Genomic DNA, 22,039 nt, shown 5'->3' on the forward strand with positions numbered 1-22,039 from the left:
CAGAGATCAGAGGTTACCACCAATGCCCCTTGATCCGAGTTGTTCATTTACAGGCTCTCTGTGATTAGTAGCAAGCGTGGTGAAAGAAGCATTAGCTGAAGTAGCGTTGGTTACAAAGTAAACTTACAAATGAGTTTTTAGCAATTGTGAACAGTATCTTTTTAAATTTCTGATGCACCTTTCTACATAGACTATGAATTGCTGGAAAGGAGCCATAGGCAGCAACTGGATTTATCCCACAGTCATCATTTGTGCGAATGGATTTTTTTCCACGATGAGGCCATCAGAATCTTTCCTCACTCCTTACTTAAGTGGACCAGACAAAAACCTAACAATTGAACAGGTAAGCAACTGTTCTCTTAAGTAATAATTAGAACACTTAAAGCAGTAAGCCTCACAGTAATAACTGAATGGGAGAAAAAGTATTCAGTAATATAGGTATATTTTATCGAGATACCCCTATTTAAGATTGTCCTGGAAAAGGATAAGGATTCTCCTCTTTTGCAAGTTTAAGTTCTCAAGTCCCCACATTCCTGGGCTTTGAAACCATTTTGGTTGTTGTTTAAGAAATTGATACTTTCAGCAAGATCAGGTCAGACAGTTCCTTCCCCCCAAGAAAAAAAGAAGGAGCAACAATGAGATTTATTGATACTTATTGGGGAATTATACTAACAATGAAAATGAAACAGTGATCAGACATTAGACAACCAAGCAGACTTCCACTGATGACCTATTAGATTATTACCTACATTACTAAGCTGTTCTATGCATCCATTAGTCTAGTCTGTGCAAGTCAGATTCACATAAGTTGTTTTTTAATTTTTGATTATTTTTTAAAAAGCACGTACTGTGTCTGTGTTCTGCTCCTCTGTTCAGCACTGGCTGGTTCAGGTGCACGCTTCATAATAAAAGAGGACATGAATCAAAAGAGAATCATGAATCTAATGGCATAATTAGACAACGCAAGCTAGGTACACCCACATAACCACTAGCATGAACATTCATTCCTGATTTGCACTAGTAAAAGTTGAGGCAGAATCTGCCAGCATAGCATGAACCCAATTTTTCCTCTGAAAGAGGTTTTTTTTTTTTGAAATCAGAAATGAAAACTTTCTTACATGAAGCATATAAATAACATGATGAAATGCCTTAATTCTCACTTCAGCAACAACCAGCTCAAAAATAAGGACAGTACAGATACTGACTCTTTCAGCTGAACTCTCCAGTCATGAGCTAATTCCCCAAGTTTTAGTCACTTAATTTAAAATGCAGATAACCAAAGGAACCCCCAGAAAGATGCAGTGATCCTGCTGCTCACCAATCATACTGGTTCAGAAAACGATAAACAGCTATTATTGTTCTCTCAGCATTTGAAACAATTCCATTGAAGTCTAAACTCTCAAGCCGAGAACAAGCAATCATGACCTAATAGCCAAGCAGGTCCAGCACTTACTAGGTAAGACCTCCCCAGAACAGACATCTTACAGTCAGAGTTCAGTTGGTGACGTGTATCCAGAAGAAACACATACCCTTGCTGCAGCTGTAGCCAAAGCTACCTGGGCAAACACTGAGCTTTAATGTAGAGTAGTAAACAGCACCTGCCAGCTTGGATAGAGATCAGTTTTAGAAAAATACAGGTGTTAGAACGAGTCCAGAGGAGAGCCACAATGATCAAGGGGCTGGAGCACCTCTGCTATGGTGACAGGCTGAGGGAGTTGGGATTGTTCAGCCTGGAGAAGAGAAGGCTCTGAGGAGACCTTACAGTGGCCTGCCAGTGCCTAAAGGGGGCTCCAGGAGAGCTGGGGAGGGACTCTGTCAGGGAGTGCAGTGATACAACAAGGGGGAAGGGCTTTAAACTAAAAGAGGGTAGGTTTAGATTAGATACAAGGAGAAATTTTTTTTCTGTGGAGGTGGTGAGGCCCTGGCTCTGAGAAGCTGTGGATGCCACATCCCTGCAAGTGCTCAGGGCCAGGCTGGATGGGGCTTTAAGCAACTGGGGGTGGGGTAGGGTTTTGGAATTAGATCATCTTTAAGGTCCCTTCCAACCCAAACTATTCTGATTCTAGGGAAAACAAATAATATATTTCTGGAGCAATTGAAGGCCAACTGAAACTTATTCAAATACTGTTTCATCAAGAACTTAGTTTTCACACAATATTTAAAGATAATGTGTGAAGACAACAGAGTAATAACTATATACTAAGTCCAACTTCAGTTCCCCCACCATAAAGAGCACCTTTTTTTTCTAATCAAGCAAAGAGGAGAGGTAATCAGCAGTATTCAGTGACTCATATGGAAGGTGAAACTAAACAGGCATTAATTTTCAGTTACCACAGGGAATAGTATTTGATGCAAGAAAATGCTTGTGTCAGAGCAAAGTCAATTTCCTTCTAGGTTACCAACCAGATTTTCCCCGTTTGGACATACTCCTACCTCGCACTCCTGCTCCCAGTTTTCCTGATTACAGACTACGTGCGCTACAAGCCCGTCCTCCTCCTCCAGGGCATCAGCTACATCGTCACATGGCTCTTGCTCCTCTTCGCTCACGGCGTGGTGGCCATGCAGGTGATGGAATTCTTCTACGGGATGGTGACAGCCACCGAGGTTGCCTATTACGCCTACATCTACAGCGTTGTCAGCGCCGATCGCTATCAGAGAGTGACGAGCTATTGCAGGAGTATCACCCTTGTTGCGGCCACAGTTGCTGCAGTGCTGGGACAGCTGCTGGTTTCCTTGGCAGACGTATCTTACTTTCATCTCAACGCCATTACCCTCGCTTCTGTGTCCCTGGCATTCCTGTGTTCCTTTCTCCTCCCAATGCCCCAAAAGAGCATGTTCTTCCATAAAAAAGGTGTCTCTGAAACCCTCCCACAACCACAAAAACCTGTGGCTACACTCAGTTCCAACGGGCCATCGAGCTGCCAACAACAGGACAAGGACTGCGCAGCTGCTGACACGGGACCAGCACCACAACAGCAGGCTGAACAGCCCAAGCCCCAAAACCACATGCTCAGAGTACTGGTGCAGCTGAGCAGAGACTTGAGGGATTGCTACAGCTCTAGGAAGCTGCTTTACTGGTCCCTGTGGTGGGCTTTGGCTACAGCAGGCTTCAATCAGATTGTGAATTACATCCAAGTGCTGTGGGATTTCAGAGCCCCCTCTCACAGCTCTGCAGTGTACAACGGAGCTGTTGAAGCAATAGCAACTTTTTTAGGTAAGTAAAAAACCACTAGCAGCTACTTCTAATCTGTCTTGGCTGGTGACATCCTTTCTCGATGTCTTCAGCAACTATTTCCTATGAGGATTAAGGTCAATAGTAACAGCTTCCAACACATAACTCCCATATAAACAGTGTACAAAGCATCTCTTTACTATACAGCTTTATCCCTGGGGTCTTTAAAATAGTCATATATACACGCACACACAAAATATATAATCTTTTCCTTCTCGGGGCACCTTGTTCCACCAAGAAGTTTTAAGAGTTTTCATTCACAGCTCTGTTTAGTTAATAAATTCAATGCGAAGTAAGCAGTTCAAAAACCTTGTGCAATGCCACCTTGCCTACTCCTCTCCCAAATGCATATAAATGAGTTGATACAAAAAGTAAAAAAAAAAAAATAAAAGATATGTGCTCTAGACAGTCTGTTCTGACAGTGGATGAGCAGTCATTTCAGGATAAGTGATCCTGGATAAGCATGTTGTGACCGAACAACATAATGATCCACTGACCCAATAATATCCCTCTTTACCTGTGTGCCTTCTGTTTTGTGGCCACTTCAAAGTGCAACTTCGTTTAAATAGCTGTGCAGTACCAATGGAGCCTCATTTCCAAGCTTCCACGCATCTCCTTCATACCAGCAGTCTTATCTTACAAGTAATACAGGGAACTGTCCATCTACTCTGCCTCCCTGCAAGCAGCATGAAGTGCATTTTACTAAAATTACCCCAAAGCTTCAAGACTACTGGTTTGAGCAGCATTCCCAAAAGCTTTCACGCTTTTGCGCTGTCTGGAACTTGATACTATTCTGGAGTACAGAAAGCACTCACATTACCAGGAACCTCTGGCTATTGTAGTTACGGACCAAAGGAGGAGGCCTACTAGGACTTTTGAATTCTGATGAGGAACACATGCAGCCAGCAAGTCAAGACCACTAGCATACTATCCTGCCAAAAAGCACATGAGTAGCCAATACTCACTGCTGTATAACCTGCCTGGACCAGACTTCTTTTGCATTTGAGTTACTAACCTCAGCATAACGTTTCAAAAAGCTTTCATAAACACACAGGAGGCCTCTGTGCTAGAGGAGCACAAAAATTAACCATAGCTGGATAGCATTCTTACAAGTAGTAGAAGGTATTTTTGCTATATGTCATTATCAATAAGGAGTATGACATTTTTCACCAGAAAAACCTTCACTGAAGCTATACTTTCATTAGGTAAAAAAAAAGTATGAAGGAGTGCAACAGACTGTCATTTCATGAAGAGCTTTACACGAAAGAATTAAACTCCCCCAGGCATATTTTAACAGAAAGTGCTTGGTGGGGTTGTTCTCTTAATCATGGTTGTCAAAAACAGCACAACAACAATATGCCAGGCACTCCTGCCTCCAACCTTAGGCATTAGGCACTTTCTCAGAGTGCTTCATCCTGAGAAAGCTCTGTAAGCAAGAAAAAAGCAAAAACAGAAGACTCCCACAGCACTAACAGAAAATAGAAGCCACACCAACATCAAAGTCTACTGTGGTCTTAAAAAAAAAAAAAGTACCAAGAGCTCCTGTAACGATCCATTTACAGAGTAATGCCATGACTCTAGAAGGACAGTAATGTTTGAGTTTTAATTATTTTTCATTTTTAGGTTCAGCAACATCCATGGCAGTTGGATATGTCAAAGTAGACTGGGATCTTTCTGGAGAACTGGCTTTGGGAATGTTCTCCGCAATGGATGCTGGTTCTCTGTTTCTCATGTACTTTACAGACAACATCTGGGCATGTTACGCTGGTTACCTTGTATTTAAGGCATGCTACATGTTCCTTATAACAATAGCAACGTAAGTATAATGCACAACTGTTCCAATTAAATTGATTTGAATCAGCAGAAATATCACTTTCACACTCATGAATTTTTACTGGAAGTTTCCACAGAAATAAGATTTTTGAATAGGTCACTATAGCAAAATATTATTCCTAGCCTATATAAGACTATACTTAAATGTATGACCGAACCATAAAAATAGCTTATTCCAAATCAGTAATTACCTTATTCTACATTTAGCTGTCCAGTGATTTATGTATGAGACTTCTCTAAATAATCAAATGAACATACACAGGTCATTTAGCAAAATTATCTGAAGAAAGAGAAGATGCACAATAATGTGGCAAAAGTGAAATAACAAAAAATAGATCTCTGTCAAAATGAAGACATTAAAAATGTAACGATCAAAAGTAAAGAAGCTTTATCCTATGAAGACTCCACTGTGAGCATGAAATCATTCCCAAACTTCCTCCCTGAAGTTGCAAGCACTCAAGTTCTCCAGAGCTCAGTTAACCTGGCTGTATATTCATTTTCAGGTTCCAGATTGCTGTCAACCTAAGCATGGAGCGTTATGCATTGATGTTTGGCTTCAACAACTTTGTTGCACTGGTGATCCAGACAATTTTGACTGTTATTGTAGTAGACTCAAAAGGTCTAGGACTGGATATCAGCACCCAGGTAAGCTACATTACTCATACTACTCTCACGTTCCCTGCTCTCCTCCAGAAGAGGGTTCTATTCAAAGCTTAGCCTCTGGGGAGGTATTAGGGGATGGGTTAGCTTAGGACACTTACTTGAAAACAGTTTCATTTGAAGTGAACTGGCAGTAGATACTAGAGCCCACTTGTCCTCTAATCTTGTCAACGTTGCATTTCTGTAGTAATCTTAAGAACATATTTCATAGAGCAGAAGGGAGAACCATCACCTGTTACTCAGTTTCTTCTTATTTGAAGGCTTACTATTAACAAGTTTATTGTAAAAATACACTAAACAGAAGCAAGCTGAAAGGTAATCTATGGGTCTTTATTACTACAGAAATTCGAAGTTATGTAGTTTCATTGGATGCACTTTGAAGTTACTTTAATTCTGAAAATTAACTCATGTTCCCAGACAGCTTTAGAGTTTAAGCACACATACTGAATACCGTCCAAGTCTCTAGCTGTCATCTTTCCAGATAAGTGCCAGAAAGTGCCTGCCAGCTGTCCTCCTCCCTTACTGAGGTAGGGAGGGCAAGCAAGTAATAGGATATTCTCTCCACCCCCCTTTTATGATTACAGTCTTTCTACCAGATGAAGTCAAGCAGCCAGACTTCAAGCCATTTCAAGAGGGGATTGTTCTGGGAACATGGGTGGCAGGGAAGGGAAGAAGTCAGTGTAGGGACACCCCTTATGTTATTTAACAGCAAATACAGTTCTCGATTCTTCCTCCCCTCTTCTCTCCATCCCCATCTCCCAGTTTCTCATTTATGGCAGCTACTTTGCATTCATAGCTGGAATTTTCCTGACCAGAAGCATATACATCATTATCTCCATCAAATGCAGAAATGCCAGCGTGGCTCGTGAACCTATTGATCATTAAGGGGAAAGAGATGAAAAGAATGGTTGCAAGCAACAATGCAGAAGGCTGCATCATCCGAACAACTAATTAGCGAAAACAATGCTCAATCAATCAAGACTGGTCAATGATGGAAAAGGCTGTTTATGAGCCTTCAGCACAAAGAGCTTTGTAAACAGCATGATGCATTTTTTCCTAGTTCTCTTCACCAACAGTTCTAACCCCAGACAATCCTCAAACACTCTTCTATTTCAACTCAAATTTAGTTATGCAGTCCTGACACCAAAACTTGTGTTAACGCTCAATGAGCACAATAGGAGGCAATTTCATACAGATGCCTGAACCTCACAACAGAAGAGCTTACAGAATACAACCTTTGAACTTTCACTTCTACTGAGTATTTTAATTAAAGGCAATTTACCATTAAATATAAGACTTTCAAACATGCCCGTAGAACCTAAAGAAGTAATTGCCCCATAGCCTACAGGATGACCTGTAGGAAAGTTTACCACCAAAACTTTTTTGTGACTTGCACTTTTTCAACTGGAAGTTGACATGCATTTTTAAAGCAAGTTAATGCAAGTAGCATCTAACCCCCCCCCCCCCCCCCCCCCCCCCCCCCCCAAATGCCACCTCAGTAGGTTCAGAGGGATTACTACATTCTCACAAATGACCAAATGCTGTAACTTATCTGTGGAGGCAATTTTTTTTTAAGCCAGCCACAGGGAGAATTCAATTTCTATACAAGGCAGTCATACTTAAATAAGAACGCTTAAAATTCTAGATATAACTAAAGCTAATCAGACTTTCAACTGTGTTCAATAATGGCCACTTTGGAGTCATTTATATCAGCAGCAATTTTCATTATGTTCCTCTACCACAAGGTACAGGTTAGTCAAGAGAGAATTGCTGTTTTCTGCTTTTCAGCTCACAATAAAAATCATAATTCCTTTGAAAACATAACTTTTTAAAACTTCTTGAGCTTACCTTTATGCCCCAGTAATTTCTCCCTCCAACAGAGAAGAACATTTGCATCATATTTATGGTTCTCTTTCAGGATTCAAACCAAATTTGGTCCTTTTCAAACTAACCTGTATCGATATTTGTTTCAATGCAGCGCTTGGGAAGTATGCAACCATTAAATTAATAACTAAGCCGCAGTACCTAGGCATCCATCTGCCTTGCAGAGTTCATAATGTACCTCCTCCAGCATCATCTTAAACATATGGTAACTGATATATCAGGATTAAAAGTATTACTCCAGAAGCTCACCAAATTAATTTCTGTAAAAGAGGGATAAAGTTATCAAGTAAAATGCTTTGACATTAAAGCAAAAGAAGATACCTAGAAGTTAATGGGAGTATAGCTTTTTGGCAACTATGACAGTCATGTGAACAACTGCATGAACAACTGTAGAAAATTTTAAGACAAGACACGATTTCTAATCATGGGAGAAATATTTATTCATTTTGTACTTATAGCTTTTATAAAAAGTCAAGGCAGCTATGGTGTCAGTTTCTGTTCAATATGAAGGAGATTCAAGACAATACAAGATCTTCAGCCACTTGTCTAGAGTTTGATGAAGTTAGCAAACATACACTAAACTGGTATGGTTGGGTATAAAGTAAGAATTGGCAGCCTTTTATGCATTCAAGCTAGTAATGGAAAAATAAGACATTCTGCTATTTCTGCAGCATAATTTAAATATGCAGCCTTGCATATTTAAATGAATTCCAGTATCTTTTAGCAGTAAACAGCTTCATTTAGGTCAGAACAACTTGTCCAAAGCCTAGTTTACATCAGTTTAGAAATTAAGGGAGCACAGGATTGTTCCCCTTCCACAGCGTGGTCTTCATCTCACTGAAGAGACATTCAGTTCTCTGCAATAAGTATATTTAAGTGTTCCACAAATCCTTCTAAACCCTTGAAGATTCCCATTCTTTACTGTATTCCTGTGTCATTATTCCAAAACAGATGTCAACAATAGAGAAATACAGCTATTTATATTATACTGGTGAGGGCATCACTAACACCCTGAAAAAAAGTGTAGTTGCTGGGGGTTTGCCTAAGAATTCCCCCAAAGGGTCTCAGGAATTAAAACACATACACTGCTCCACATCCAGCAGTCCTAGTCGGAATGACAAGCACGACTCCAAGTCTCTTTAACTTTAAATACATCAACAGGACAGAACAGACCTTTAAGTGCGGAACACTACTAGAAGCAATCTGTTACATCTGCCTGTCCTTTGGGATCTCCAAAGCTTCAGAAGAAGTTAACATATGGAAAACACCATTCCCCACAGGTAGACAACATGAGTCAGCAGCCCTAGCATAAGAGTATAAATACAAGCAATGATCAAGCCTTTCAGCTCCCCTGGAAATAAGCAGATCTAGTGTTCAGGCAGGCAGTTAAAAATAAAGTTTCTTACCTTCAGGAATTCTCCCATTTGTCTCAAACTGGCTTCCACATCATTTTCTCAAATATCCGTAATAAACTGATCCCATTTATTCCTGTTATTTTGAAAACTGTTAGATCTTTATTCTTCAACTGGCCAGAAGCTTGAAGTCCTTGTATTCACAATGTTTACATTAATTGCTTAGCTCTGGTATTACACTTGAACTTAAGCCAAATTAAGTGTTTAAAACCCACCACTGACTACTTTGATGAACGTACTCTTGTTGCAACTTTCCTATTAAGGATTAGACAAGCCACACATTTACTCCTCTACAGATGCTATTCTAGTATGACAGGAAATATTCCAGTAAATAAAAAAATAAATTAACATTCCACAGGTCTTACTAATATATGTGCATTTTTAATAAAGTGAGCACTAGTCCATTTGTTGTACCTTGGGCTGCTATTACACATACTGTTCTGCTCACAACTACGTCATGTTCAAAGACTCCATCATTAGCTACCCACAATTATATCTTTTAGCAGTTAGCCTTTTTTCAAGTCACTACCAGTGACTTTCAGTGTCCTTCATTATACAGCTATCCTGTCAGAGTAACTCAGCTCAAGTTTCCTGTTAGACAAGTCACTTGAGCTAGAACAGCAGGTTTAATCACAAGGTCAAAATGTAACTAAAACTGAGGGATATGAAAATTAAGCTTAAATCACCTTTGAGCATATCACTTTTGGTAACTCATTTGTGTGAGAGATTCACAGTATGAACATTCTAACCCAATAGTGTTATTGCACAGAAATAAAGCTACACAATTTTTTTCCTAATATTTATTTTTTTCACCTGCAAACTGTAGCAAAACATGATCAGCTTTATTATGCAGACAGGTATCCCTCTAACATTAGAGATTTAGGCATGTATAAATAGAAGAGCTCTTAGGAAAGGAAACAAACCTTCAATTTAACGTCATGACTTCCAATACCAATGGTTAAAATGATGTAGCTCATTCATTCCAAGAGATACAACAGCACCTTAAAGTGGCTGATCTATTTCCCAGTAACATTTTCCACATAACAATGTGTTAAAGTTACAAATACTGATATGCACAAATAGCTATTTTCTAAGAAAAATATGTACAGTACTGCAGCATAATGAATGTGGTATCTGCAATAACTTATTAGCCAATTTTAATATACATGATACCGCTACTTTTTACCTGCCAGTTCACAGGTTCAAGGATGTTACCACAGCCCTCTGTTTTGCACGTTATTACCTGGGGAGAGGTGTGTGTGTGTGTGGAGGGGAGGGGGTGTTGATTTTCTTTGTTTGGGGGGGGGGGGGGGGGGGGGGGGCAGGTGTTTTTTTGTTGTTGTTTTTTGTGGGTTTGTGTGTGTTTTTTTCCCCCCAAAGGTACACAAAGCAGGCTTTTATTTTAACTTCTTAAAGACTTCTTTTTTGTTTAAAGCTAATATCAGTGAAACAAGACAACAGTGCAAGAGGCGCAGAGATGTTATGTGACCACATAAGAGTTCTTTTGGGTAAAGTGTCTATAAGGCTATAAGAAAGGGTTGGTTGATGAGCTTCCTGTTGGGAATTGTCCTGTTGGTGCACCAGCCTGGGAGAAAATGAAAGAATAACACATTTAAGATTTTTTTTTCTGTATCACAAATTATACATGCAGTGTATATAAAATGGTAAACAACTTTTTAGGATATTTATTTTACATTGCAGTTTTTTGTATGTGTTTTTCTCTGAAGTTATACTGTTGTAAGAGCATGGTATATAAATACCTCTATTTAAATTTGAGCAGCCTTACAAATGCCATGTCATCATTATATTGAATTGCATTTAGGAGATTCACATGCTGCCTTCCCTTACTTGAAGCAAAAAAAAATCACACAGCTCTATAATTGTTACAGATTATGTCTCTTCAGACATACAGAAGTTATTAATATCATGCAACAACTCACTTACCATAAAAGGGTTACTAGACACTCCAACAGCTGCAACTTGTCCAAAAGGAGTTACTACAGGCTTTGCCTGTCCAAATGTAGCAAAACCTGCTCCTTCAAGAGATAACAGTGAAAACATTAATACTAATAACCAGTCTTCATAGAGTTCTTTGCTGCAGCTCCAAAACAAAAGCAAGTGGAAGCTTGGACTGCACCAATCAGCAGGACTTATAGTACTACTCTGTTTATGTAGGGTAAGAACTTTTAAACACAAAGCTTTCACTTAACAGTTCAATCTATTTATACTAGGACTTCTTGCAGACAAATCTTGTTTCACTTCAAGAAACATCATATGTATTAGCAAGATCAGTTCCCAATTCAAGCATGCAGTCTGTCTCTCTCCTCCCCCTCCCAGCAGAGTAGCCTGAATGCAGAAATAATTTGTAGACTAAAAGTCTTAAGTTCAGGAAGAATTTTGAATGTTCCAGCTGAAAAGCAATGAAAACAATAAGAAAATCAGAACCAACTTTGGCTCAGAGCTTGCCTCTGTTCACAAATTTGGAAAGCCAAGCTCTTAAGATCATTCTCATCTAGAAGCTACTGCCTCACACTTCAGCTATACAATCACATGAACACACAGTCTGCCTCAGTGCACAGTCAAATGGATAGAATGAAGCAGATAAAGAAGTGATGCATCTTCGGAGCTCTAAAAAGTTTAGTTAAATAACAGCCATGTAAATTATACACGTGTCTGCAACAAAATTTACACTCAGGTAGGTAACGAGCCTAAACTACAGCTGCCTATGTTTTCTCTACAACACTGCTTCAATAGATTACTGTTTTTCTATTAATGTCATCATTGACAGTGCACTCTTAAGATGATACTTGACAACATGACTACTTCAAATATATTAGTTATTGCATCTTAGAGCTAAAGTCCAGGAGCACTGTGCTGCAGAGCTCTGGAGAACTGATTATAAAAGCTTAACATGACACACATGAATATCAAAAAGCTAAGTTTCTTAACAGTAGAAAATTTGTAAAAATGTACAGTAAGACAACATCATGTATGTACGTGTAAAAAAACATAGCTGAGCTTTTTATTTTCAACTGTTCATAACTACTCAATTCTCAACTTCTACATGTGCTTTTTTTCAATGTTTATATTATCATACAAATTTTAGGAGAAAGTACACTCTGATTTTCTCATGTCTGCTTTCTGAAAGTTAGAGAAAGCATTATCTGATGCAGACACTCCCAAATGAAGACAAAACAATCCTTGCGTGTAAACCTTTTAGGCCTTTGAACATTTATAGTTTCAGTATCAAATTATGGTGAAGTTTGTTACGTCACTGCACACAGTCAAGCCTGAAAGCTCAACTACAGAGCCAAAACTGTTGTGTGATAGGAACCTCTCACCAATATAATTAGAAAGTTCATACAGAAATAAATATGCACCCATTATTGCTGACAGAGTCAAATCATTTTCTCCATGTTTCTGATTTAAACAAGATTATCTAAAAGGATGTAGACCTACCATTTGGCTGCTGACCAAAAGCAGTCTGTTGGGGGAAAGCTGCCTGGGTCGGGAATGTGGGCTGCTGGAAGTTGCCACTAAAACTAGTAGGAAGACTATAGGAGGCAGGAGTTCCAAATCCTGCAGGCATGCTCATGGATGCAGTACCAAATGTTGCTGCTGGTAGGCAAAAAACAGCATTAAGTTATGAAAAAAAGTGATCTCTTACAAATAAGACATTACCATAAAGCCATGTTAAGGGTCTCTTAATGCGTCAGTGACCACGCAAAAGTTACATTTAAATCCTACAGCCACTGAACTGATTTGTTACCTTGGATCACCAGAAACGAGGTGCTTAACTTACTTCTGCACTTTAAAAAATAAACGGAATAATTTAAAATGTGCTTGATCCAGCACATTCAGATATACTTTCTGGAAAGGACTCTTCCATATTCTTGACATCAAATATTTCGCCTGAGGTTTTTCTGGTAGAAGTCTGCACACACCAGAAGCAAGCACTTTCAGGCAGCATAAGCCCCTCTTTTTCTCTACTGAGAAAAGCATGGCAGTATCTTCCTACATTACGAGCTGCATTACAGTAAGTTACAAGTAAAAAAATCATAAGGGATACATGCATCCCTCTCACAATCGCATCCTATGCGTCACTTTAAAGGAAATTCTCATCATCATGCACATTAATTTGCACACAGTTCCTAGTGCAAACCCTCTTACTGTTGAGGTAAGACTTAAAACAAACAAATCAAACAAAATCTTTTCATCTGATTCTCTGCTGAAACATTTCAAGTAAAGAACATACAGCACATATGCAATTCTACATGCCTCCAGCAAAAACAGGAGCACATCGAGTGGTACGTATACTCTCGATGTACACAAGATGCAGTAACAAAACCATTATTCAGTGTTTTGGGAGTTATTCTTGTAGGGAGAAGAATATAGAAGGCTTTTTGGTACAAATACAGACACCAAGCATTTTCTTCTAGTTCAACTTAGACAGAACTGTTCTTTTGAGCTGCCAGATGTTAGATTTTATACAAACCCAACAATAAAAATCCTTGTATTTAACGAATATAGCTTAAATCATCAGTTGAAAAGTTTACCCCCAAAGTACTCAAGGGCAAGACATACACACAAACCGCTGACAAAGTACACACAAAACTAATGTACTAACATAGTTTTAAGTTAAAATTAGCAAAGCAGCTACTCATCAGGAAGACTTGCTAGAACAAACAAAAGCACAACAAATTGAGTAACAACTTGGGATATCCCAAAAGGCAAACTACTATTAGCACACGCTACAGGAGTCACTCAACTTGTTAGCATTCTATTGTGTCCATGGAGGATACAAATAATGGTTTTGTTTTAGTTGCTTAATGCATTTCTAAGCTCCTCTCTCCCTTTGCCCAGTTGCCAGATACCCATACCCACTCCATTTTTAAAACATGGAAAGTCTTCTGAAATTCTACGTGCAGAGAACCAGATAGCTGCCAATAAGCTTTTACAAGCAAGAACAATTAGCCACAAGAAACTTGATACCAAATGTGGCCACCTACCAAAGTGAGCGTGAGGAAATATGTGAGAGTGCATTGCTCCCGAGAGGCCTTATGGAAGCCACAAAGAGACCAGACAATGTCAAATCATTTATACGCATTTGAACAGTAATCTCTTAGATAACTTTATAAATATACTCACACACACGTAGCAAACCATTCAGCCATAGCACAACCAGTGATATATTACATTAAGAAAGTCATTAGAAATAAATGCTACAAACCAGACCTCCCTAGTAATAAGTAGAGTCCATGCAGAAAGGAAGTTTAGCATAAAAGGATGAGCTGCAAGTTTGTAACTTACATTGAAATCGGTTGGGTATTATCATTACCTACAGTCACATTCCCTTATCTAGTAGATAATACTATAGCTGAAAGTGTTAGAAACTCTGCGAGCCAAGAAAAGCAGTTTAGAAGATGGAAGGATAGAGCTGCCACGTTCAAATAAATTTATCTGAAGTGCATTAATCCAGTTATCTTTCATATGTTGCCATTGGGAGGAGGGACATATTGAAGTAACTTCCTTCATAGTCCGAGAATGCTGCTTCTAAAGGCTACAAGTTCTTAAAGATGATCCAAGATAGCACAGTTAATGATAAGTGATAAAATGAGGCAAAATTATTACATAGCTGAACTTACTTCCTTCATTAAATAGCTGAATATCTCAAAAGGAAGTTAAAACAAAATTCATTTTAGCAGAGGATGTGAATCAGATCAATTCAATTTTAACTCAGCCTAACCAGTTTCATTCAGCCTACCTAGAACTCTGAACAAAGCACAACTCAAAGCACAACAGAAATCTAAAGCTTCAGTTTTTCTGCTCTACTGCATAAATAGTTATTTGTCCCAATCTAGGCACATTTTGAAATAATATTCCACTGTCTGTCCCTTCCATGTTAATCCACTTCATGTTCTTTAGATAAGGCACTGAATAAGTGAACTTGCAAAAAGCTAACAGTCCAGAACTTTCACCTTTCCTGGTTTTAACTCCAGCTCTGACAACCTCAGTTTTGAGGGCTTTCAGGATTTGGAACAAAAGAAAGAAAAAAGCCAAGTGTATCAGCTTGGCAGAAAGGCTTTCAAGATCCCTGACTTCAGCGCAACCTGCTGTGAAGCATGCTTCAAAGCTAAAAAGTTATAATCTTGCACAGTACTCAAGCTATTCAATAGCCTACGTATTACCAGATAGGTAGTATTAAAACATCTTAACTGATCATTTTGACTTTTTTCATGGCCACACAGTCTGTAATTCTAGGACTGGACCAGAAACAGAAAGCTAGTGTCCTCAACCCAACAAAAATATCATAACACCACACAAAGAAAGCAAAGGTAAGCTATTCATAAATATCATACTCTACATTGAACACACACACACACCCCTAGAGACAGGTAACACAGAAAGCCTTTAAGAAAAATTACACAGCCATGAACAAAGAATCAATGCAAGCCCTGAAGAGTTTCACAAACACAGGGTTGCTTTTTCGTTTTTCCTAACCTGTTGTTCCTCGGCTATTGGTCTGGAATGGATTTGTTGAAGGTGCCACTGGGGCAACAGGGGCAGCTACAAATGGATTTGTGGAAGGTGTTGCTGAAAGATTAAAAACATTGTATTTAATAAAGTCTTAAAAATAGCCAGTCTGACTCACATTAGGTTTATAATACCTTTAGATAGAGATACGTAAGTATCAATAAAATTGCTTGGAAATTTAGTAATCAATAACGAAATACTTAATTTGAAATGCAACACATGCACAGACAATAGTACTTTTTTGGTGTCCCTTGGTAACTTCATTATCAGCAGTGTCACAGTATAGCACTATCAACTAAAAATTAGTAAGTTGCTTACTTACAGTCCATGAAAGGTGTTAGTAACACTTACATACCTCCAAACGGAGCAGGCACGCTTGAAGATGCAGGTTGTGTCTGTGCAGTAGCAGCCACAGGTACTGTTCCAAAAGCATTACTGAAAATAATTCATACATTCAGGACAGTCAGAATTGCTTGTTTAACAATTAAATACAACTTACATTTATTGTCAGCATATAAAAAAAAGGAATTCTTACACACAGTTTGCAATGTGCATTATAATTCAATGATGCCAGCGTCAGAGATAACTACTGCTGAGCAATGAAAAGTCCTCTCCACCAACAGTAAGAGAAAGAATATTAAACAGAGGCCGTAAGTATAAGGTTGCAAAGCAAAAGCTTTAGGGGGCACTTTAATACCAGTCAGTGTTATAACAGACATTTAGTGTTTATTACCCTAATGATCTAGAAAAACTGGTAATGTTTACATCAAAAATATTAGAATAACATTTTGCTAGGGATGATGCTATGATTCTTGTTACACATGCAAATATTCTGTACATGAAAGTGTTACCATCTAACAGGTTCAGCATATAACAACTAGAAAGGTGCACAGAGCATTCTGCTGACAGTCTTATATCATCATACAGTACTAGTATTATTTAAAACAAAGGATGCAGTTTCAATAGTGCTTCTAAACACATCTAACATTTCCTCCATTTTTGATAAAATTGTAAACAAGTTTATGAAACAACTTTGAGCTACTTTTCCGCATATTGTTTAAGTCGATGAAGAGAGTCACAATTATGTCTAACAAAAAGTACCTGCTGACATTACTGGTGGAAGTATATGCATTACTAGAGGTTGCTGTGGAGCTGAACACGCTGTCTAATTCTGCTAGAGCTGCATACTTGTCTGAAGATGCACTTGACTGATTTGGGGCTGACAAAGCAGGACCTCCTGATACTGACACTACTGTACTGAAGCCACTTCCTTGCTCACTACCACCTAGAAAAAGAGAATACAGATTACAAAAGATTAAGGTTTCACTTTCTGCCCTGCTAATGTTGAGTACTAATGTACAGATTTCATTTTCAGACTTAAACTCAGTACAAACTATGGCATACAGAAGCGATATGCTTCTTCTCTAGATATTCTGCAGTTCCAAGGAGCGTCCAGTTTCCCTGAAAAGACTCAATACTACTGTCATCTTCAACTAGAAGATGAAACATTATTTGAAGGTGTGCTTTTTGTTACAGAACAAAGCTCTACATTATACACCAACACAAGTTTTCACTTACCGCTTGCAAAGAAAAGTTAGACTTTCTTCTCAAGATTAATACAACTTTACATCTCCTGAATATACATTTCCAAACTCTGAAAGAGATGCTGATGCTAATTCACTTTCTACAGAGAAAATCGACTCAAAGGACTATTCTTACAGCACCAAGTGATTCCACAAGATCTCACAAAGTTTGAACAATGATAAAAGAAAGCTGAAGATGCAGAAACGGAACAACAAAATACACTCTTTCTGTACATCAACAGAAGTAACAATCTCTTAAGAACAGATATTAGCAGATAAGTAGGAAGAAAAAGTATGACACCTGGGCATCTTTTACCAAAGGGACAAGCTTCAGTAAATCTCCTTTGCTCCTCACAGCCAGTGGAGCTTTCTACTAGAAGAGGTGACCTTTGTTTGATCTCTACACCTTATCTGTAGTCCTTCAAAAAGTTTGCTAAGCCATGGAGGCAGTGTCTTGACTGAATGCAGTCTTGGGTAGGCTAGCATTGAATTCAGAGTGAAGCTGAATTTTGCACCTGTGCTGAAAAAAAAACTCTAGTTTTGTCAGAACTGGTGTTCACTGCCAATGAACTTTGATCAAAACCAAGCAGAAACCTTGAGGTGCCTACACATTTGTGAAAAAGACCAAAGCAGCCACATATTGTATTAGGCCACATCGTTTGGCAGCTGATGTAACTTTAGTGTTCCAGCAACGTAAAGAATAAAACTGATCTGTACAGTAGTGAAATTCAAGCTGCTTTTTAGACAGCACTTCTTTAGTACACACACACAAAACACATTTTATTGGAAGAATATCAATGCTACTAACTTATAAAAAATAAAGAAAAATCTTTTTGTGGCAGGGAGGTAGGACAGTTACTCTGGCAGTTCTTTGCAACAACTGCAGCTCTCCACTCGCGAGCCTTCACCATAGCTTTTTATATAAATATAAAAAACTTAACTCAAATATATTTATATGTATTTGAATGTGTATATATGTGCATTGCTGTATGACTCATTAGATATTTAGACAGTTATTCATCTTGATATCAAGTAGATTCCTAAAAAGCAGTCTTCTGATGACATCCTTTTGGAGTAAGGCCTTAAAAAATCTCAAGCTTTAATGTCTTACACATTAAGGATATATTGAAGTGAAATTCAACTTATAATTTAAAGAAAAGACATTCTGAAATAGTTACTAATTTGACAGGCACAGCCATCCTTGTGGTAAGTACACACACATTATAAGCATGTCAAAAATAAAATTAGTTACCTTGCCCTGAACTGAAGATATTATCTAAATTAGCCAGAGCCGCATATTTGTCTGCTGACTGAAGATTTGGTTTATTCACTGCAGCTTTACTGGCTCCAGTTGCTGTTGCGTTGCTCTGAGAAGCATTGAAGGCTCCAAAGTCAGCACTGGAGGATTTGGGGAAGTTATCAAAGTGAGCAAAGTTAGCATTCACTGATCCAGCACTTCCACCTGTAACAAAAGTTAAATGTGATCGATACTTTATTTAGCTTTGAAGCATCTCCAATATTAAATGATGGTACAATAATCCCACCTCTCTGCAGTTACCTGAGGCAACAAGTTCCCCCTGCCCCATCCCACAGGTATAAGATCCTTTCCCGTATCCTTCAAACTTAAGTTGGGCCAACAGGAAAAAAAGAAATTGTCTTTTTCAGTCTGCAGATCAGGGACAAAAGCTTCACCAGATTAAACCAGTCATAATTTGATCTTTCAAATCTTTCAGATCTATGTGCTACCCATCAGCTGTTAAAGCAATTTCAGGAATATTTTGCTAGAGTAACAAATATTTGTCTGAACCTTTAATGTTCAGAATATTGCAGCTTCATTTTCTGTCATGTATCTAATGAACTACTTGAATTCACTTAATGGTATGATATGCTTGACCACTTCAGATGTCAGTCATCATTCCAGGCAAAAATGAAGCAGCCTAGAAGTCCAAAAGTAGAATGATTCTACGTCAAAGTTTAGAGAGTTTTGTTCTCTTTTCTCAGATTTTTAGACTAAATCCAATCAGAAAAAGGGTTGGGATAGAGAATATGCAAAACAGCTGTTTTTATACCGAGTTTCTACTTACATCAGATATACATAAATCAATTTGAAAAATCTAGCTTAGGTCCACATTAACTGAACTTATGTTTCAATACAAAACCATGAGTTTCCATCTCTCCACCATCCAGACAATTTTATTAATATAGACAGGTCATGTACTTAAATTTAAATGAATTACTCCATTATGTGTATCACACTCTACAACAACTGGTTGAAGACTCCACTCATACTCTAAAACCAAAACGTTTTAATAGCTTAATCAATGAAGTTAAAACATATGCAACAGTAGAAATGACGATGCTATACTACAATGGCATAAAATGAAGCAAGCTGAGTTTTCCACTGTGTGGAACTTACTGTGTACAGCCTGAAGAGGAAAAGCTGAAGTAAATTCACCAAAACTGCAGCTAGATGAAAGCGTTCTGAACGCTGGACAGCCAGAAATTGTGTGAGGGTTAAAGTTAACATAAGAGGGGAGAAAGAAAATTTGAAAAAAAGTTTAAAACGACACCACACTCAAAAGAAAAAAAAAGGAAAAGAAAGTCAGTCAGCCAAAGATCTAGACAAACAGCAAGTGTAAACTCAAGCAAAAGTTTTAAAGCATGATCAAATTAAAGGAAAGCAAAAATAAATCTTAGCAATAGGCTCTACACATGAAGTCGCATGAACATACACAAAGTATGTGCACCTATTACACATTTGCATAGATGCCATTATTTTGGTACTGTGATGTGATTTTGGGTCTACCAAAACCCCTCACTTACAAGATTAACAATCAATTCAGTATTTATCAAAAGTAGTACTTTTTATTATTTATTTCAGGTGTAGAGCTAATAAACATATGGTGCCATAAAATTAGACTTCTTAGTAGCATTAGGAAAAAAAGGAAAATCAACAACAAACAAATAATTCATTTTGAGTTTCCCCAGAGCTTCAGATGGCTTGATTGCATTAAAGCAGGCAGATGCAAGAAACAACCTCAGCTTAAGTACCTTTCAACATAAAGGTAAGAACTATTTCAATTAAGTATTAATCAAAAGTGCTAGGAGTTCTACCTGTATTTTGGGGCTGAAAAGAAGACTGACTTGCTGTGGGGAAACCTCCAAAACTACTCGAGCCACTAGACTGTCCAAATGCATCAAAGTTTGCAAAACCTGCATTTGCAGAGTTCTGCGCTGTAAATTGCAAAGGAACAAAACATGTTAATGGATATGGGAAACAAACAGAAACAGATGTATTAACTGAATTAATGGTCATGACAGCCACCAAGGGTTGTGTCCTACCTTGCAATTTCTTTTTACATGAAAATTATATATGATATTCTACAAATAAAAGCTGTCTTTGGAACAAGCTTTCGTGACTCATCTTCACAGACCTACATCAGTTAATGCTATTTTTCTCCTCCTCACACACGCTACTACTCACAACTGCACGACTTGATTCAGGTACAGTTCACCTTGACCCTAGAAGGTTTGCAGAGGTGGTTGGTCAGGGAGAAACAATCCAAAACATACAGAATACCAGATGTTTACCTGCAGAACCCAAACCAGGTATCATTCTAAATGCTAGTTTTTAAATGCTAGTTTTCAAAACAGAGTTTTTGGATTAACTGAATTTTTTTTAGTAATAAAGTTACAAGGTATTCCTGTAACATACTGACAATTTGAATTCCTAATATACAAAGTGCCTCTTAGAAAAAATTAGTTTGGTACCACCTGAATAGTTTTGACTAGGTTTATAAGCTCATTTTACTGGAAAATTCAGTTTTAAAAAAAAAGTAAAGTCAGAGTACAGAAATCAATACCAATGTCAAGAAGATTGCATTCATAGACTGTATCCACAAAATAAAATCCAAGGAAAGTTCAAATAGCATTTCAGTTTGTGCCTTCCTTTTGTGCCATACTACAGAAGGAAATAAAAGTTAAAAACCATCTAACTTCAAACAGCTGGATATGCAAGCATCAACAGATTCAACAAGAATTAAAAGCCAAACTCATAAGCTCCACAGAAAGTCTTAACCACTTACAAGCAAGGAATAAGCAGAAAAAATGTTCTTAATCAAATGTAAACCAAAACCTTATATATAGGTAGGTAGATTGAGTTGCTTTTTAAATTGAGTTGCTTTCTAAAGCTCACAAAATGCCTTCTAGCATAATAGATCGCAATATATTATTAGGTCACAATTTGTTTATTCTAGAGGGACTCTGTAGATTAAATACACAGAGAAACAGTAAGTTAAGCCAATTAAGTACCTAACAGCCAGGTAATGCTGACTACTAATATGTTGCATTATTTCACTTCATTTTTATTTTAAAAGCATCTGTACCTCAGGTTTATAAACTAAAAGAACATTCGTATACAAACACAGTGGTGCTAAAAAATTTAAGTGCAATTTTTTTCCTTCATAGAGCATACTGGGAGAGAGGGTAAGGTACTTAACATTATTTTTCATCGGAAGCAAGCATAAGAGTCAACAAGCAAGAAAACTAATGAGAAAGCAAGGCCTTGGGAAAGTTCTGTCCTAAAGCTTTCACCTTTAAAGTATGTAAGGACAAAACACTGACACAAATGGGGAAAAACTTCAGTTGTACTGTCTGTATTGGTTCAAACAGTATCGTGCAGACTTTATCCCCAAATTCCACAGCTTTAAGCCAGTAGCTTTTTAAGAGGAATAAATTAAGAATTCAATTGTAAGTCGCTTATGAAAGTGGTGCTTTAAATACTGATGCATCAATTGGATAGGGGCTACTCAGACTGATGTTTAAATGACCAAACAGGATTAAACACAAACATCACTTCTAGAATTGTCACAGGTTTTGTTGTTTTTTTCTTAAACCACTCA

At 38.0% G+C, this 22,039-nt stretch overlaps 2 protein-coding genes across 3 annotated transcripts in view; one reads left to right on the top strand and one right to left on the bottom strand.

Annotated features, from left to right (window-relative positions):
• The first annotated feature begins 193 nt into the window (after positions 1-193).
• LOC118247042 (thiamine transporter 2-like) lies at positions 194-6,631 on the top strand. The gene is made up of 5 exons (XM_035544717.1): positions 194-343; positions 2,395-3,214; positions 4,856-5,048; positions 5,569-5,710; positions 6,488-6,631. The coding sequence occupies exons 1-5, from the start codon at positions 194-196 to the stop codon at positions 6,608-6,610; spliced, it is 1,428 nt and encodes a 475-aa protein (XP_035400610.1). The 3' UTR covers positions 6,611-6,631.
• Positions 6,632-10,402: 3,771 nt separating this feature from the next.
• AGFG1 (ArfGAP with FG repeats 1) overlaps positions 10,403-22,039 on the bottom strand; it is a 36,009-nt gene continuing 24,372 nt past the window's right edge. The window contains exons 6-13 of one of the 2 annotated variants that reach the window (XM_035544589.2): positions 20,253-20,372; positions 18,391-18,600; positions 16,657-16,840; positions 15,911-15,990; positions 15,523-15,615; positions 12,481-12,639; positions 10,966-11,057; positions 10,403-10,606 (exon numbers count right to left, since the gene is read on the bottom strand). In XM_035544589.2, the coding sequence (XP_035400482.1) occupies positions 10,547-10,606; positions 10,966-11,057; positions 12,481-12,639; positions 15,523-15,615; positions 15,911-15,990; positions 16,657-16,840; positions 18,391-18,600; positions 20,253-20,372 (998 nt within the window). In that variant the 3' untranslated portion in view covers positions 10,403-10,546. The remainder of the gene's footprint in view (positions 10,607-10,965; positions 11,058-12,480; positions 12,640-15,522; positions 15,616-15,910; positions 15,991-16,656; positions 16,841-18,390; positions 18,601-20,252; positions 20,373-22,039) is intronic. The other variant, XM_035544590.2, reaches the window with a different exon arrangement.

Source organism: Cygnus atratus, chromosome 9 (assembly GCF_013377495.2).
Source record: "Cygnus atratus isolate AKBS03 ecotype Queensland, Australia chromosome 9, CAtr_DNAZoo_HiC_assembly, whole genome shotgun sequence".
NCBI lineage: Eukaryota > Metazoa > Chordata > Aves > Anseriformes > Anatidae > Cygnus > Cygnus atratus.